At 39.6% G+C, this 19215-nt stretch overlaps 1 protein-coding gene across 12 annotated transcripts in view; it reads right to left on the bottom strand.

Annotated features, from left to right (window-relative positions):
• Nucleotides 1-19215, bottom strand: part of NPAS3 (neuronal PAS domain protein 3) — a 634645-nt gene that overhangs the window by 342108 nt on the left and 273322 nt on the right. For all 12 annotated transcript variants that reach the window (XM_083611875.1, XM_083611866.1, XM_083611870.1 and 9 more), the window contains one exon: nt 1394-1476. In XM_083611875.1, coding sequence (XP_083468001.1) covers nt 1394-1476 — 83 coding nt within the window. The remainder of the gene's footprint in view (nt 1-1393; nt 1477-19215) is intronic.

Here is a 19215-nt window from a genome sequence, read left to right as displayed (position 1 = left end):
AATCCAAGCTCTTTAAGCACTTTTAAGTGTTGCTGATTTAACAGCACAGAGGTAAGCAGCTCGAGTTCTCCTATTGAAATCAATGTGGCTTAAAAGTAGCAAACTTTGGCTGTATTGTACCCTATATGTTAATACATTTTCATAACAAATTAAACAGATTACACAACAGAATGACCTGAAAGCTTTAGCTTATTTATCTTTTCTTAGATATCAACAAGTTAACAACGCAACAAAATTCCTGCGCTATACGCCAGAAATCATAGGCAATCTTTATATGTTTGATACGATACATTATCATGATCCGCTGGCAGAATAAGAGCATGCAAGTTAAACTTGAACCAAGGTCACACAAATAACAAAATCACTTAATTCACAATCTCAGCATCCTAGAGAAACTCACGCGGCCAATAGTTTTGAATCATTTTTAAATTGCCTCTAAACTTTTCTCTAAAGCCATAATGAAGCTTTAAAACATGGACATTACTCATACCGGTTCTGAAAGCTGCAGCTGCATAATGCAGGACAACAGTTTCCCCATCCTATCAGTTTACAAAGAATATTTCTTATTGCTGATATGTTGTCTCTCTTATCTTAAGATAGCATTCCATTTTGAACAAACTGATTAAGTGAGCATAAGCTTCTGATAAACAGTGGTTATTTTCAGTGCAGTGAAAGAGCCCATAATCAAGTTAATTTTTAAAGTATATTGACTAGCCTGACAAATTATGCCCATTTTGATCCTATTGCTTGGATTGTGATTCTGTTTAGGCTTCTTGTGTCATAACAAAACCGAAACACATGCACAGCGCATAAGCATTTGTCAAGATAATCTGTTTGGCACATACTACCTAATAATGTCATGAAATTTTGGGGAACACCACACTGATTATCTAGTACATCTAAGATCTAGAGGACATGCTATCTGCTATCTTCTAAAGAAAGATAACTATCGTTTTGAATGTGACAGTCAACAACAGTAAAAAAGAGAAAAAGGTGCTGGAAAACTAAAAACAGGAGGAGAAAATCGAAAGTCAAAATGTGAACAAGACAAAAAATAAAATAAAATTTGTTTTCACAAAATAGTGATTTATATTTAAACAAATGCACACAAGCATTCAGGGAGCCAACTGCTACTTCACAGTGCAATACGACTAAGTTGTGTGAGATCTAAACCATTACAGCACAAATAATACTTGCCCTCCCTCTCTCATTAACATTCTTTCAACCATGGCTTTCTAAAAAGAAAAAAAAAATGAATTTGTAAAAAAACAAACAAACTCATCATACAAGCCGCAATAACATCACACAGTAGCCGAATAATTGACAGAACTCTTAGATCTCGTTACTAAGTATACTTAACTTTCGTTTTGTTTTGTAAAGCCATTGTTTTTACCTGTAAAATGTGGCTTCCCAAATGTGACTCAAATACTTCAGTGGCAAGTGCACTGGGGCTTCTCCTGCGCTGGGCACCTATAACTGAATAAAAAAGCAATTATGTTGCAATCTCTACACATTCAGTCACAATGCATCCCTGATCTGAGACCAATTTATTGTATGTATTATTCATTAAAACGTTTCGTTCAATCTCGCATTTGAAAACCACTATTAAATAAAACACTTGGGGGAATACCACACAGCTCAACAGAACCCTGGTTCTCCACTTGCCCCTCAGTGTGCAGTGATATACCTACTGGCAGCACAATTGGTCATTGCAGGGAATGGGTCACAATGTGCATGTCTGCATATCCTTGTTTAGATCTGTTCCTCTGCTTGGCCATATTGGATGAGCTCGTGAACTCACGGGGCTTGACACAGCAGTGTGGGAAGGCTCAAAAGGCATGGAGGAGTATAGAGCTCCCATTTCCATCCTGGTGATGTGCTTATGTACACAACTGTGTGTGCACAAGGAAGAGGGAGTTGTGGGGAAACAGATCTCTATGGGGTCCCCCTATGCCTGAGCACTGTGAACATACAGGGAAGAATCATTACTGACAATAATTTCTTGTTAAGGATTTGGATTGAAATAGTGAGGTTGAATGGGGGGGGGGCGATTTCTAAGGATCTAGGATTTGAACAGTCTTCTTCTTCTTTAAAACAGAGCTTTTGTGTAAAGGACTCCATCTCAGGGATCACATCAGCAGAAATATTTTGAGGACAGGACTGAATTAATGGGAATATAAAATAAGTCCAAATAACAGTATGATACATGTTTTGCAAGTCTATGTATCCAAAGGAACCTGTGGATGTACAAAACATTTCTAAAATCAGCAGGGATGCCCTCAGACTAAGGGTCAAACTCTATGCAACATTAAACACATGCTTGATAATGTGTGTCATTCTTTCATTAAAACAAACAAACAAATAAACAAACAAACTTTAAATAGTAGCCATGGTGAGGAATGAGACAGACCAGGATTCAAGACAATGGTGTTTGGGATGGTAAGCAAACATTTCCTCCCATGATGTGGTCTCAGGGAAAATTCTTCCGCCACCAAGCCACAATTCGGCCTGGAAAAGAAACAGTGGAAATGGCTGCTTCTGTCCCATGCCAAATAACAGCTGTGTGTGTGCGTGCTTGTGACTAAAAGCAGCCACAATGAAAGAAACTCACAATACCAAACAACACATTTAGTCTATAAGTTTTTTGGTGCCAATATAACCTGGGCATTGCCCCATCTCTTTGTTTTATCGTGGCTACATATTTTGTCTCAACCCTGTGTCTTAAAAGCCAAGGAACTAGCTCCCATCTAAAAATTAGGGCCAGGAGTTTTTAACTCTTTCTCTGACTGACAGAGAAGCAACCAGTTGCTTTCCTCCTGACTAAGGGTCATATTTGCAAAAGGAAGCTGGATCTGGCTGGAACATAAGTTGAGTGGCAACTGCAGTGGTGGAATTGAGTGCTCTGTCTTGATTTGCACAAAACAAGCAGGGCCAGGATTTTAAAGACACAAGGCTGAGACGGAAAGTGCAGTTCTTCCCTGAGTTGCAATGAATGTCCTTCTGAAGAACTTCCTCTTCCCATGCCCGATGACACTATAAAGGCTGCTTCCTCTCCCACAAAAAAGGTACAACACAGGGTGCATTTGTTCAAAGCAAATGAAGTAGGTGACCAAGGCTTGTCACTTTGCTAATCCCAGCAGCTATATGTATCTTGATCAGGGTGGGGGAAGGGGGGTGCCAATTTTCTTTCTAATTTCACACCTTCATTTCCTATGCTTGATGCATTTTCCCCAAACTGTTTGTTATAACTGTTTAGAGAAATATTTATTCAAAAGCCAGGACAGCCAGAATGCACAAATAGAAACAACATTTCTGGGAGTGCTAATGGAGAGAAGTTAAGAGCTGTGCACCAAGATTTCTTGCAACGTCAAAGAAGATGCCATCACAATGCACAGCTCTCAAAACACACTGTCAGAGAGTTGCCCTCCCCACACACTGAGCATCCTGGATGATTCACTGCAAGAAATTTGGATCCAACCTCTTGGAACATATGGTGCATCCATTCGAAGCAGCAAAACTGCTTTGATCATACTACCAGAGTACAAACGTGATAGGAGCCTAGTTCTGATGCAGCACCACCACATTCAAAACTATTTTATTTCCAAGTATTAATTGTGGTGAAGATTTTAAAACTATATGCAGTGGATCATTAAGGGGTGCGCAGACAAAGAATAAAACGTTTTACTACAGAGTTTGATTTCACACGATCCCCTGACACTGCATGAAGAAACAAAATGAGGTGTCACAAACAAAGGAAGTTTGCTCCTTCACCTTATAGAGAGAAGGGAGACTATGGCTAGCTGGGACTCATGCTCAGTTAAGGACATAGAGCTCTTACGTGTGTGGGTTTCCACTTCTGTGGAAAATATATGCTCACAAACTCCCTTGGCAGTGAACAGAAAAGGCCTTGTGTGGGTGGAGGATGCAAGTATTCACTCTCATGTCTACAAGGAACTCCTGGACCCAAGTGAAGGTTTCCAGCATGCAGAATGCTGTTCTAATGGAATCTAGTCTTACTACCAAATGTTTAATTACGCAACCCATATAATGTGTGGCACTTAACAGCAAGCCCAAACATAAATGCACCTTATATAAGCAGGAGTTATTGTAATACATAATGTCTTGTTGGTACCAGTCTGATTATCAATCAATCCAGTGAAAATAAATTTTAGAGCAATGATTTGTAAGTATGCTCTATAATATCAAACGTCAAATCTGATCTCTGCACACAAAGACATATGACACCTACTGACAGGAGACTGGGGATATTGGTTTAGAAGTGTAACATTACGGATGTTACATGTAATTTCTTTGCAGGAAGCATTGCACTGTTTATATTGAACAACAAATTTACTGCTGGAGTAAAGTAATAGCCAGCAAAATTAGAGATGGTGAACCAACACTTTGTGTCATCTTCATCTGCACTTAGAAAGGAAATCAAGGTCATATATAAAACCAGCTCAGTCTTTCTATTTTATATAGGAGTATTTATTGAAATAGTACTTTGGGAGAAAAACAATAGATTTTTTTAAAACGTCAGAATCATTCATTTCATAGAGGGGCTGAACAGAAATGTCACAGTAGTGCCTTGTTTCAAAGTAATCTCTTTTATTTTGTCTTTTCGCTCTACAAGATGATTTCCACTTCTCTGATCTTGAGTCATTTTGCTCTTCCCTGATTCCGTCACTCATTCCCCCCCAAAGATAAATTAACTTCTGCAGTTTCAAGCATTTTTGGTGAAGTGCAACACAACTTCACAGCATATTAAATTAGATTTAGTAGGGTTGCCAGACACGAAAACAAATGGCCTTCCTTCCCTTTTCAAGACCTTTCACTATAAACTCTATCCCCCATAAGAAAGCATTAAAAAAAAAAAACACAGTCAAAGAAATCCTTTCTTCTTTTGGTTTGTTGAGAAAACCTCCCAAACACTCTTTTTAGTTGCCTGTGGAAACTGCATGTTTGTTTAGGAAAGCTTTCACTCTTTTGATACAGCAGTATCCTGGGAAGGATGGTAGGATATTAACATCAAGTCTGAACACTGTTATAGAGCATCAGACTACACTAGCTTGTAAAGCAGAGAGACCTAAATCTGTTGTCTTGATACCCACCCCCCTGCTTCTGATCCCTAAGGTTCATGTTTATGACATTTGCAACATCTGCTACAAATGCTGAGGTAAGTCAGGCACAACCTTATTACTTCCAATCTAATGCTCCCTTAATCCACAGGGCTTTTGTATGCCACAAGTATGTCAAGAACCACAGGATGTACATGGGGAAGGATGCAATACATGCATTTCTGAGATTCACAGTCCATAAAGGCATGCTGTAGTTTTAAAGTCCTTTTAAATCTACTGTCCCCTTTGACCACAATTCGTCACTCCCTCTAGTGCACGCCCCTCACCTCAAAAATAAAATAATTATTACAGATATTATGACATTTCCAGCACACATGCCGAATGCCTGTGTGGCATAATTTAGCTTATTACTGAAGGATGCTTTTTTAAAAAAAATGTTAATGACATTTTAGTGAAACCTTGTAAACTTTTGAAAATTTCGTTTTTTTAACAACTTGTCATTTTTCAGCTAGAATTATTTTGTTTATGTGTTTATATTAAAATGTATGGGTCCCATTTCTGCCCTTAGGGCCCCCACAATAGCATACAATCCTATTGAGGATGTGGTGGCACTGTGGTCTAAACCACCGAGCCTCAGTCTTGGGCTTGCCAATCCTAAGGTCAGCAGTTCGAAACCGCACGAAGGGGTGAGCTCCTGTTGCTTTGTCCCAGCTCCTGCCAACCAACAGTTCAAAAGCATACCAGCACAAGTAGATATATAGGTACCGCTGTGGTGGGAAGGTAAATGGTATTTCCATGTGCCAGAAGTGATTTAGTCATGCTGGCCACATGACCTGGAAAATCTGTCTGCCGACAAATGCCAGTTCCCTCGGCCTGAAAGCAGAGACGAGTGTCACACCCCATAGTCAAATTCGACTGGACTTAACCGTCCAGGGGTCCTTTACCTTTTACCTTACAATCATATTGAAAAACTGGGCCCAAACCAACAAAATAAATTTCAACAAGAATGTTCTATACCTAGGCAGAAAGAACCAGATACACAAATATGAGATGCTGGACACTTGGCTTACCAGTAGTACATGCAAAAAGGACCTATATAGCGGTCTTAGTAGACCACAAGCTTAACATGAGTCAATTTTCTTCCCAGCCTTTGTTGCCATTAACTTTTCAGAATATCACATTTATGTGTGTATGTTTTTAAAGACATTATGATCACTGACATCAGCTGAAATGCTAGGCTGCATCAACAGAAGTATAGTGTCCCACTCTCTTCTCCCTTGATCAAACTACACCTGAAATACTGTGTTCAGTTCTGCACACCACAATTTAAGAAGGGTATTGAACGTATGCAGAGGAGGGCAACTAAGATTATCAAGGATCTGAAAGCCAAGCCTTATGAGTGAGTTGGGTATGTTTAGCCTGGTAAAGAGGAGACTGAGGGGAGATATAATAGACATCTTCAAGTATCTAAAGGGTTGTCTCCTTCGGAAAGTGCTGGACTCTCCTTCCTTTTAAGCAGAGGGTTTAAGCAGACATTTTTAAGTGGAGGTTAGATGGCTGTCTGTCATGAATGCTTTAGTTGTGATTGCTGCAAAGCAGGGGGTTGGACTAGATGACCCTCAGATGACCCTCCATCTCTACAGTTCTATGATTCTAAAAAGAGAATAAAAGTGGGGTCATGGAGGAGTATTTTCATACAAGAGAATGTACCAGGCAATGCCAACCCAGGAGCAGAAGGAAGCAAAGAGGTACAGAAAAATAGCCAATATATGGAGATAGCAGAAAGGGGAAATGGCTCAAACAAACAAATATTAAATCAAATGGGAGGTCATCTGAAAAGGGGGGTTTCAATGGAAAGTATGGAAATGTAACTATTGGCATGGCACCAAGAAGTGATGTACTACATGGTTGTGATAGAGATGCAAACAAAGACATCACATTTCTACAAATAACCCCAAACCTCCCTTGTCATAAATTATCACAACTTTGCTTCCCCCTCCTTCCCCCTTGATGCATGACATACTTCTTGATGAGCCATAAAGACAATTATGTCATCTACTTCTTGTCCATTATAACGTTTGGCTCTGTTTTTGTAATCGTGCCTTCCGTTTGCCAAGAAAACAAACAATCAAGCAACCGTTGATTGGAAACCATGCAAACAACCCATTATATAGCAGACTGCAGTATGTGTTTTACTATGTGAGAGGTGTGGTAAATATCTCTTATGCCTCCACTATCTTCAGGAGGCAGCAAACATCCACTACTGTGTCTTTGTAGTCAATGCACACAATGAAATCCTGGTTTAATGAACCGTGATCTATAGGAGTTCTGTCTACCCCTTTTGATCACAGTTTGCTTCTCCCTTTGTGCGAGCTGAGAAACAAGCCACCAAGCCACAGTTAACCATACCTTCCCATTATGTTTCAACCAGCAAACTAGGATTAATGGCTTTCCAGCAAGCCAGGACATGAAGCCGTAGTTTAAAGCTGACTTACAAATCTTACAGATTTGGAAGCCATTGCCATAGTTTCCAATCCAGGTGTCATGGGAAGCTGATGTTACCTGTAGCTCAAGCATGAAGGGAGGAACATAGCAATGCTCTGTAAATGCTTGAACTCTGTTGGCTCCTCAAACATGATCATGCTCTTCCATAGATAACCTGAATGGCTCTGCTACTCAAAACATTCACCTTTACCTTGTTCCTTAAAGAACTGAGTTGAAGGCCCCTGGATTGATGGCTTCTGTTAATTTGCTTCTCTTGTCATCCGCCTCATGTCTACCCTACCAACCCTCTTCCTGGTTTATTTGCTTTGAGGTGAACCAATATGTGGGGGCATATTGGCCACCTTGGAAGTAAAGCACATTCAGTTTGCAACTGGACAGTGGCCATTTTTTCCCCTTCATTTCAAAAACAGTAAATCACGTGAAATTACAAATTAATGTTGCCATTATATGGAATTATAATCCAAGCAGATAATTTGCACTGAAACTGGGCCCCCAAAACAACAGAACACTTTACAGTCTTACAGCCATAACTAAACCTTATTATTGTACTTTATGAATTCTTAATTTTCCTACCATTCAGGCAGGGGAAGTTATAATGAAGGCTAATAAATGAAGTGGGACAATCAATCAACATTTTGAGGAAGAAATATGCATCAGATGCCAAAACTGAACTCAGTATAATTAACCCAAGGTTTTCATAAGAACTGCCTTTGCAACAAGCCAATTATTTTTGCTGGTTTTCCAGATGCTCTTTTATCTATTCATAATGGATTGGGCGGGAAGGCAAAATGTTACTATTTTACCTAAAATAAAAACAATGAAGTTTGAAGAAACCATCATATTTACATATGTTCAATCCATCACAGATATGGGTTTGAGACACTACTGATGATCCATGGGAATTATTTCAGTCTAGATGACAATAGAATAAATCGTTTTGTTGATTATTCCAGACTCTGTAGCAACCTTTGGGGTCACTACTAATAAAACGTGACTACATACTACATTAAAAAAACTACCCATTGAGTGTACAACTCCTTGAGTGTGTTGGTTTCTTTTTACCAGAACAAGAGTAGCCTTTGGAGACTGCTATTCGGTTCCTTGGGTGTTGTTATATGTTTGTTTGTTTGTTATTTATCAAAAGCCCTATAATTCAATAACATAGGAGTAATCAGGAAATAAAAGGTATTCCCTATATTTCCTTATTTCTCATAAGGAAATAGTGGAGGTTATGTGTTGTTCTTCAAGGGGCAATGTTTATCTCCAGTGTTTCCTTATCTCCTATAAAGCTACTGGGGGAATTGTCCAGAGGTATTGAACAGGATGTCAGGAATATGGTGACGGCTCCAAAGTCTACATTTCATTGACTGAAATCCAAGAACAGTTATCTCTGTCTTAAATCACTATATGAGATCATGGTTGAATAGATAAAAGTAGTTCAGATGGAATCCAGAGATGGTATACTTCTCTCCCGCCCCTTTCTTTGTGCTTTGGGTACAGCCATACATTTAAACATTCAATTTGGGTCTTGGAAAACTCTTCTTATATGAGCATCCATCCACCTATTAAGATCAAAGTTGCCTTATTCAAGATTCCATTGTTTAATAAAACCTGTTACCCCTTCCAGTTTGGTGTCATCTGCAAATGTGATGGCCATCACCTCAATTCCTTCATCCAAGTCGTTTAGAAAGATGCTGAACAACAATGGGCCCAGGACAGAACCCTGTGGCACTCCACTTGTCTCTTTGGGTTTGCTCAGTCAACCAACTACAAATCCACTTAACAGTCACCTCCTCCAGCCCTTATTTTACCAGCTTCCTCGCAAGAATATCATGGAGGACTTTGTCAAAAGCCTTCGTGAAATCAAGATACCCTATGTACTTCCCACTTATGCTAGAAAACCAGTTGTTGACCCAATATAAATAATAAACCACTCTCCATTAGCTAACCCATATTACCAAGGGTATGGAAGTAATATTTTGGTTTCTTCCAAGCCTCTAGCTTCCTAAAATAATCCCAGAAGCATTCAGAATATTGATGCTGCCATTAACAGAAATAATTGTCTTCTGAATGGCATATATTTAGATTTCATTCACTAACAACAGTTCTGCAGAAACGGGGAAAATACAGCATGATATTCCAAAAACAATCTGTTTCAGTTTCTGGCAGAGAGCTTTAGAATGGAACATGATGCATTTAACCCCCGTTCATCTTTTTCTCTCAAACACTGTCAACAAATTCCCTTTTCCTACCACCTACCAAAACTTAAGCCTTACATTCCCCCCCCCAAATGGTTAGCAGTGGGGAGCAGTGATGGACCAGGACTTGGGGGTCACTATTGAATGGATCTTGGTCCTTCCTGCAATGGTCTTCATCTGACTGGCACATGATAATACAGTGTAGGGCTTCTCCTCACTATTGTAATAGAAGCAGCAAGTTCACACACACAGAGGTGCTGTCCTATTCATAGAATCATAGAATCATAGAATCATAGAATCATAGAGTTGGAAGAGACCACAAGGGCCATCGAGTCCAACCCCCTGCCAAGCAGGAAACACCATCAGAGCACTCCTGACATATGGTTGTCAAGCCTCTGCTTAAAGACCTCCAAAGAAGGAGACTCCACCACACTCCTTGGCAGCAAATTCCACTGTCGAACAGCTCTTACTGTCAGGAAGTTCTTCCTAATGTTTAGGTGGAATCTTCTTTCTTGTAGTTTGGATCCATTGCTCCGTGTCCGCTTCTCTGAAGCAGCAGAAAACAACCTTTCTCCCTCCTCTATGTGACATCCTTTTATATATTTGAACATGGCTATCATATCACCCCTTAACCTCCTCTTCTCCAGGCTAAACATGCCCAGCTCCCTTAGCCGTTCCTCATAAGGCATCATTTCCAGGCCTTTGACCATTTTGGTTGCCCTCCTCTGGACACGTTCCAGTTTGTCAGTGTCCTCCTTGAACTGTGGTGCCCAGAACTGGACACAGTACTCCAGGTGAGGTCTGACCAGAGCAGAATACAGTGGCACTATTACTTCCCGTGATCTAGATGCTATACTCCTATTGATGCAGCCCAGAATTGCATTGGCTTTTTTAGCTGCCGCGTCACACTGTTGGCTCATGTCAAGTTTGTGGTCAACCAAGACTCCTAGATCCTTTTCACATGTACTGCTCTCAAGCCAGGTGTCACCCATCTTGTATTTGTGCCTCTCATTTTTTTTGCCCAAGTGCAATACTTTACATTTCTCCCTGTTAAAATTCATCTTGTTTGTTTTGGCCCAGTTCTCTAATCTGTCAAGGTCGTTTTGAAGTGTGATCCTGTCCTCTGGGGTGTTAGCCACCCCTCCCATTTTGGTGTCATCTGCAAATTTGATCAGGATGCCCTTGAGTCCATCATCCAAGTCGTTGATAAAGATGTTGAATAAGACCGGGCCCAAGACAAAACCCTGTGGCACCCCACTAGTCACTCTTCTCCAGGATGAAGAGGAACCATTGATGAGCACCCTTTGGGTTCGGTCAGTCAGCCAGTTACAAATCCACTGAGTGGTAGCATAGTCAAGACCGCATTTTACCAGCTTCTTTACAAGAATATCATGGGGCACCTTGTCAAATGCCTTGCTGAAATCAAGGTAGGCTACATCCACTGCGTTCCCTTCATCTACCAGGCTTGTAATTCTGTCAAAAAACGAGATCAGGTTCGTCTGACATGACTTATTTTTCAGAAATCCATGCTGACTATTGGTGATCACAGCATTCCTTTCTAGGTGCTCACAGACTGTTTGCTTAATGATCTGCTCCAGAATCTTCCCTGGTATTGATGTCAGACTGACTGGGCGGTAATTATTTGGGTCCTCTCTGTTCCCCTTTTTGAAAATAGGGACAACATTTGCCCTCCTCCAGTCTGCCGGGACTTCGCCTGTTCTCCAGGAATTCTCAAAGATGACTGCCAGTGGTTCTGAAATCACATCTGCCAGTTCTTTTAATACTCTTGGATGCAGTTCATCTGGCCCTGGAGACTTGAATACATCTAGACTAGCCAAGTATTCTTGTACTATCTCCTTAGTTATTCTGGGCTGTGTTTCCTCTGCTGAATCACTTGCTCCAAATTCTTCAGGTCAGGCATTGTTTTCTTTATCGGAGAAGACTGAGGCAAAGAAGGCATTGAGGAGTTCAGCCCTTTCTGTGTCCCCTGTTTGCATTTTACCATCTTCTCCTCTGAGTGACCCCACTGTTTCTTTGTTCTTCCTTTTGCTACGAACATACCCATAAAAGCCTTTTTTGTTGCTTTTAACCTCTCTAGCAAGCCTGAGTTCATTCTGTGCTTTAGCTTTTCTGACTTTGTGTCTACACGTGCTGGCTATTTGTTTGAATTCCTCTTTGGTGGTTTCCCCCCTTTTCCATTTTTTGTACACATCCTTTTTTAATCTTAACTCAGTTAAAAGTTCTTTAGATAGCCACCCTGGCTTCTTTAGGCACCTTCCATGTTTCCGTCTCATTGGTATTGCCTGAAGTTGTGCTTTTACTATCTCCCTCTTAACAAACTCCCAGCCATCATGAACTCCCTTTCCTTTTAGTATTACTGTCCATGGGATCTCACCCAGTTTTATGAAGTCGGCTTTCTTAAAGTCAAGAAATTGAATCCTAGTATGCTTGGCTGCTCCTTTCCGCTATATAGTAAACTTCAGAAGAGCATGATCACTCGCGCCTAATGATCCTTCCACTTCTACCCCACTAACCAGGTCATCAACATTGGTTAGGGCCAGATCTAAAATGGCTGTTCCTCTTGTTGCTTCTCCCACTTTCTGGACAATGAAGTTGTCTGCAAGGCCAGTGAGGAATCTGTTTGACCTTATGCTCTTGGCTGAGTTTGACATCCAACAAAAATCCGGGTAATTGAAGTCCCCCATTACTACTATCTCCCTTCCTTTTGCATGCTTGGCCATCTGTTCCAGGAAGGCATCATCTATGTCCTCCGTTTGGCTTGGGGATCTATAGTAAACTCCCACAATGAGGTCACTGTTATTCTTCTCTCCCTTAATTTTGACCCAAATGCTCTCACTTTGGCTTTGAGGTTCTAAATCTTGGATCTCTTCACAGGTATACACATCCCTGACAAATAACGCCACTCCTCCTCCTTTCTTGTCTGGTCTGTTTCTCTGAAATAGATTGTATCCCTCCATTATTACATTCCAATCGTGAGACTTATCCCACCAGGTTTCAGTGATGCCTATTATGTCATATTTAGTTTGCTGTACCAAGAGCTCAAGCTCATCTTGTTTATTTCCCATGCTTTGCGCATTAGTGTACAGACATTGAACTCCATTAATCATTCCCCCGTGTCTCTTATTTAAGGATTTTTTCCTCCCACCACTAGGTCTGCGTGCTGTTTGCTCCATTCGGTCTATGACATTTGGATGATCATCTTCATCAATTGATAGACTCCTACCTTCAGGAGCACTGTCTCCCTCTCCCACATTAGTCAGTTTAAAGCCCTCCTGATGAGGTTTCTGAGATTTTTTGCAAAAACATTCCTCCCAACCCTCTTCCTCAGTTCCAAAGTCCTCTTTACGATAGGTTTGAGGTATTGGTTTACAGCCAGCTAGCCAGATAGTTGGCACAGCTGGAGCTGGGGAGCTATGTCAAAACATGGTTTAGCTCCTGGCAGTAGCAATAGCAATGGCAGAGCAATGCACCCACAATTCTACCCCATGCCCCACCTTTAAGCCATGGTTAGGTTCATTTATGGTTTGATATGACCTGCAAATGAGACCTATGTATGAGGTGGAAATGTGTCAGCATTCTGCATTTACTTTCATTGGATCTCACCTTCCATGTGATGATGCCCAGTCACCTACTGTAGATTTTATATATGTAGCAGAAATGCACAAGACACTAGTACAAGACTCATGGTGCTATATACTCTTTGAACAGGTTAGCAGGCTAGTGCTCCCTCATCAACACATACATATTTAGAAATATCCCTAGAGTATCCTGCTCAGTCTATTCTATAATGATGATGGGCTTTACTGTGTTTATTGTTAGCCCATCTGGACAACAGATGTGGTACTTAATGGCTGCAGTGTTTCTTATTATAGCCCAGTGAATATTTTTAACTGAGACAATGGTCTGACTGACCAGTCCTTGGAAATATAGAGACTTCTACCTAGTTTACTTATGCATACACAAGAAAAGAAAACTGATTTAGGATTTATTTATTTTTTTACCCATATTGTGGCTGAAAGCTTTGAACAGACCCAGAGCATAAAATTTGCATCAGTCAAGTACTGATCTTGACAAGCCTCTATTGAGTCCATTAAAAGAAGGAAAGCTGCCTGAATTTCAAGCTTGGAGGCCTCTAATTACCTCATGCTTAAATTTAACTACGAAACTCAGATAAATTGCTGCATTAAAACTATAGACGATTCTCCACCTGATTTGTGCTGGTGAATCTACAACTATGTGATGCTGATCCTAGTGAGACATCCGCACAACCTTAGGGGATTAAATCTGAACCTATTTCTAAGCAGCATAGAAGGGTGATTTAGTTTTATTGATAAAGCTATTGGAGATTATATTGGCTGAAAAGCAATACGGCTATCATAGTCAAAAAGAACACTGGTGGAACTGGAGCATCATAGTTGATGAACAACATATCTAATCAGATGTAAGTCCCATTGAGTTGAATGAGCTTTATTCCAAGAAAAGTGGGTTTAGGATTGCTGTCAAAGTCACTGACTACTGTATTGTATTTGTACAGTGCAATCCCATAGATGACTACTAAGAAGTAAGCCCCACGGCGTTCAATAATGCATACTCCCAGATGATTGCAGCCTTAACCTTTTAATTCTTATTTTGTAATTGTTTAGTTGGCAATTTGAGCATTTTTTTGAAAAGATACTATATAAGACTTACAGACAAATTAAAAGTAAATGGGTGGCATCCAACAAAGTCATACATAAAATGGGAATACTCTAAGAATGACCAGTGCTGGATACCACCCAATCATTTTTTTCCCACTGTGTTTCGGTTTCTGCCCGGTCTGTTACATTCCTCAGCTAACAGCTGCTGCATATGGGAATGAAGGGGTAGGTTTATGCAGAGGTGTAACTTATTCTTGTACCAATCTGAAAAGCCCCATCTGGAATCCCACGGTATCCCAGTGTCATTAATGTGTGGGATGAATTAACAGCAAAGACTATGTTCCTAACCACCAGTGTGTTAACTTAAAACTGTACATGTAGCCAGACTAAAAATGTTCTGTTTAACTAATTGCTAAAGATGACAATTGCTGAAAATAAACCTAACTATTCTGCCATTAAAAACATCCATATTTTATCCAGTGAAAACCACATAGCAGTAGTTTTTCCATGCCAATATTATCCTGGGCTATTTATCTAGTTACAAACTTCTACAGACATGAAATATTTTAAGAAGTTCTCTGGAAATGGCCTGAGGTAATTTCAAACTTAACAGACCCTGTCCCACCAGAGCTCATTACACTGAATTTTATAACAAAGTACCCTCTACTTAATTTTCAGAGTTTAGCCAGGCGTACCAGAAATGCAGCTGCATTAAGTGCAATTAATGGTATAATAAAAGCAGTAGAGGGCTGTTTAACACTCAAGAACCAGCAGTAAACAGAGGCTTCATGTTCTCTAACAGTCAGTGATGTGTCAAAGTGCCAGAAGTAAAAGATTTCCTCTACTTAGAGAGAAAAGGAACATTTCCCACTGAAGACAAAAGTATGCATTTGTAAATGATCTAAAAATGATCCCCTCCAGTTATGCCACCAGCATTCCTCAGTCCCTTTGAGAAAGTGTACACAACAATAAACCCATATTCCCTTCAGTGAGAAAAAGAGGCAAATTCAATTTCATAAAAAGAAGACTAACAACAAGTGACTAGTATAACACAGAAAATGCCACTCTTCCCACTTTACAGTTAAACAAAAAGGAGGCAAAAAATATCACTTTTGCCAAATGAATTAGTAATAAATTTTGTTTCGTTTAACATAAAAAATAAACTGAGTAAATAGCAGGTTTTAAAACTGATAGTAAAATTATGATGCTGACCTGCCTGTGATTAGCAAACTTGTTTTTTTGGGAAAGAATTATAGGATCTGAATACAAAGGTGAAACCAATTATTTTGAGAACTGAAAGAGCCTAATCAACTTTTTTTAGGGATTTGTGTGTTTTTTATAACTTTACATATAACATATTCCCAATGGGTCATGTTTGATAACATCTTCTTTATTAGATTCAATTAAAAATGACAAAGTCATGAGCAATCAACACACACACACACACACACACACACACACACATATATATATATATAACACAGGTAATCAACAAGACAGTACAGTCGTACCTTGGAAGTCAAATGAAATCCATTCGACTTCCAAAACGTTAAAAAAGCAAAGAGGGCTTCCGATTGGAAGTTCCTGCAGCCAATCGGAAGCCGCGGAAGCCCCATGGGACGTTTGGCTTCCAAAAATAGTTTGCAAACCGGAACACTCACTTCCAGGTTTGCGGCGTTTGGGAGCCAAAACATTCAAGAACTAAGCTGTTCAAAAACCAAGGTACGACTGTACTGCCTTAAAAATGAATAATGCTTCACATGTTGATTATCATTGATTATAACCTTATTAGAATATTTCAATAGTTTTGCCCTCATCTTTTCATATCCCTAACCAAATCTTCTCTAAATGTGATCATATGAAGAAGCCTCACTATATTTGCTACATATCATATCCTATCATATCATATCCGAAATACCAAAGATGTATCAGTGATGTCTTCATTTCCCTCTAACAGCTTCCAACTCATGATTTAGCTTGTCAGCAAATAATAATAATAATAATAATAATAATAATAATAATAATAATAATAATGTCAACATACAAGAAACAACTTCTAATTCCCTTTTCATGGATTTCATAATAATAGAACTTCTGGATTACCAAAAAGGACATACCAGTCAGTTCATCCATCAAAATATTCTAATCCAAAATGTGTTTATTATAATTAGCATTCCACCAAATGTGTGTGTGTATGGTGAGGAGGGGAAATCAATAGTTTGATAATCATCCTTGACAGCCACTGGCAGACATTTTAGAGAATGCTGAGTTGGATGGACCAATGGTCTTGACTTTGTATAAGGCAGCTTCCTGTTATTCTGCTATCTTCCTAAATAGTAAGCTGACCCAAGTTCTGTATCATCTGAACCAAGGTAGCGAACGTGATGCCTTCAGGATGGACTACATTTCTTATCTTCACAACCACTTGCCCCCATTCGCTGGGCAGATGGAAGTCATAGTCCAACAACATCTAAAGGAGCATCTCCATCCCCATTATTTAGCCTGGACACAGCTCCAAGGGCCTTCTGGAAGTTCCCTCACTGCGAAAAGTAAGGTTACAGGGAACCAGGCAGAGGGTCTTCTCAGTAGTGGCGCCTGCTCTGTGGAACCATCAGATGTCTCCCATCAGATGTCAAGGAAATAAACAACTATCTGACTTTTAGAAGACATCTGAAGGCAGCCCTGTTTAGGGAAGCTTTTAACATTTGATGTTTTATCATGTTTTTAATATTCTGCTGTGAGCCGCCCAGAGTGGCTGGGGAAACCCAGCCAGATAGGTGGGGTATGATGATGATGATGATGATGATGATGATGATGATTAATAATAATAATAATAATTTGTTGTTGTTGCTGCTGCTGCTGCTGTAATTCTAATAACAGCCTCTCTCGTCCTGCCACATGCTGCTCTGGTGGTTCTCCTGACGCACAAACACCAGAGTCAGAGTCTCTTGCACTAGCTGACGTCAGCAGGACTCATTAGCTGAATGCAGCCCCCCAGCCCCCTGATTCCTAGCTGTAAATAATGGTAATTTCTACATTCCTTGTTTTAAATATTTTTGAACTGGCGAAAAATATTCTCGGGCAAATACTGAAAATGTGCTTTTTAAAAACAGCTTGAGTTCATGCGAGGAAGCATATATATATAAAGTGAAACCATAGAACAATATAATGAGGAGTAGAAAAACATTATGTTTTCTTGAAACAGTATGCTTCTACAGGTGTAAGAAACCAATTCTTGGGGGGGGGGGGGGAAGCTTCACGTTATGAAGAAGATCCAAGAAACTAATAAACCACTACCAGTAATGCTGTGATTCTCAGAATGTCAGTGCAAAATTAATGTGTAGATGTTGACATAAAACTTAATTAAAATATAAAAATAAAAATACATTCTGGACAGACAAGGATAACTTAATGATAAGGCATTTTGTTACCCCACTAGTCTTGATACTATAATCATGATTATATAGTTATATAGTTTTCAGGAGCTATAACACAAGGAGCAGTTATAGAGGACTACAAATCTGGAATTCAGGGGAAATATTTAGTCAACATTCATTGCTCATTAAGAATGCCAGAAAAAATGATTTTGGGCCCTTTCCAGATGAAAGTATTACAAAGGAAATACTTTCATCTGAAAGGGGTCCTATGGTGCTTTTTATCAGTCTTAACGGGTAATGAAACAGGAGCTAGAATCCTGTCATTTTTATATGTGTGGGAAGCCACCCAAAGTGGCTGGGGCAACCCAACCAGTTGGGTGGGGTATAAATAAAAAAGTTGTTGTTGTTACACTTTTTGTATTCTGTGTAAAATGTTCTGTACAGCTTATTTCTGGTCTGTTGGCTATAATAAACGGCTGATGGCGAGATGAAAGTATTTTGGCATTTGGAATGCTCATTGTTACTGAGGTATTATGAGGGATAATACTTTTGAAAATTAGAATTTGTTCCTATTTTCCTAGTTTGAAGAGAGAGGATTTCCCCCATGTGGCAAGACTATCCACTCCATATCCATTCTGTGGGGCCTAGATGTTGCACTATTAGGATACTATTATAGTAATAACTAAAACATCACATTTATTTTGTTGTCGAAGAAAGCCTTGGAGTTCCATTAAAAAAAACGTAAACCCCTTTCATCACTGAAGCATGCCAAAATATGTCATAAAATGAAACTTCAATACTAAAGTGCTGCAGGGTGCCATTTAATTTCTATAAAGGCTAATGATGTTAAGAAAGTCCAATGTCTTCAGGATGCTTAGAACTTGCTTAAAACCACCACAGCAGAACAGAACAGAACATTCTAGAAACAGCTAGAATGCAAGCTAAAGAATAGGAAAGCCTCGAACAATGTGGTTGATATCCCAATGTGGTTGATATGCAGGGGCAAGGAAACCTACAAAGGCCAAGAAGACCGCACTGGCAAAGAAAAAATCTTGTTGACAGGAGGGCGGGGGAACACTCAGAAAACAAATATAAGTTTCAAATAAGATAAATTGTAGTCGTATTCGCAAAGAGACCCATTTGCCCCTTCCTTTAGGTCACAATACTGTCAAGTAAAAACTGTCCTTAACCGACATCCTATTCTTTTTTAGATATAGGAATATAGTATTTTTTCATAAATTTCATTGTAACCCATCAAATATTGTTGTATGCAATGGAAGGTGAGATATAAATATGTTAATAAAATGTGTTAATGGTGGCAGGCAACCTCTCCCCCCCCAATAATTTAGTTATTTAAAATGTTTCCTACCCAAACTTAATTACAGAAGGCAGTTTCAAG

This window comes from Podarcis filfolensis (assembly GCF_964270895.1).
Source record: "Podarcis filfolensis genome assembly, chromosome: 1".
NCBI lineage: Eukaryota > Metazoa > Chordata > Lepidosauria > Squamata > Lacertidae > Podarcis > Podarcis filfolensis.
Note: the sequence above shows the minus strand (reverse complement) of the source record. Positions and strands in the feature narration are given on the sequence as shown.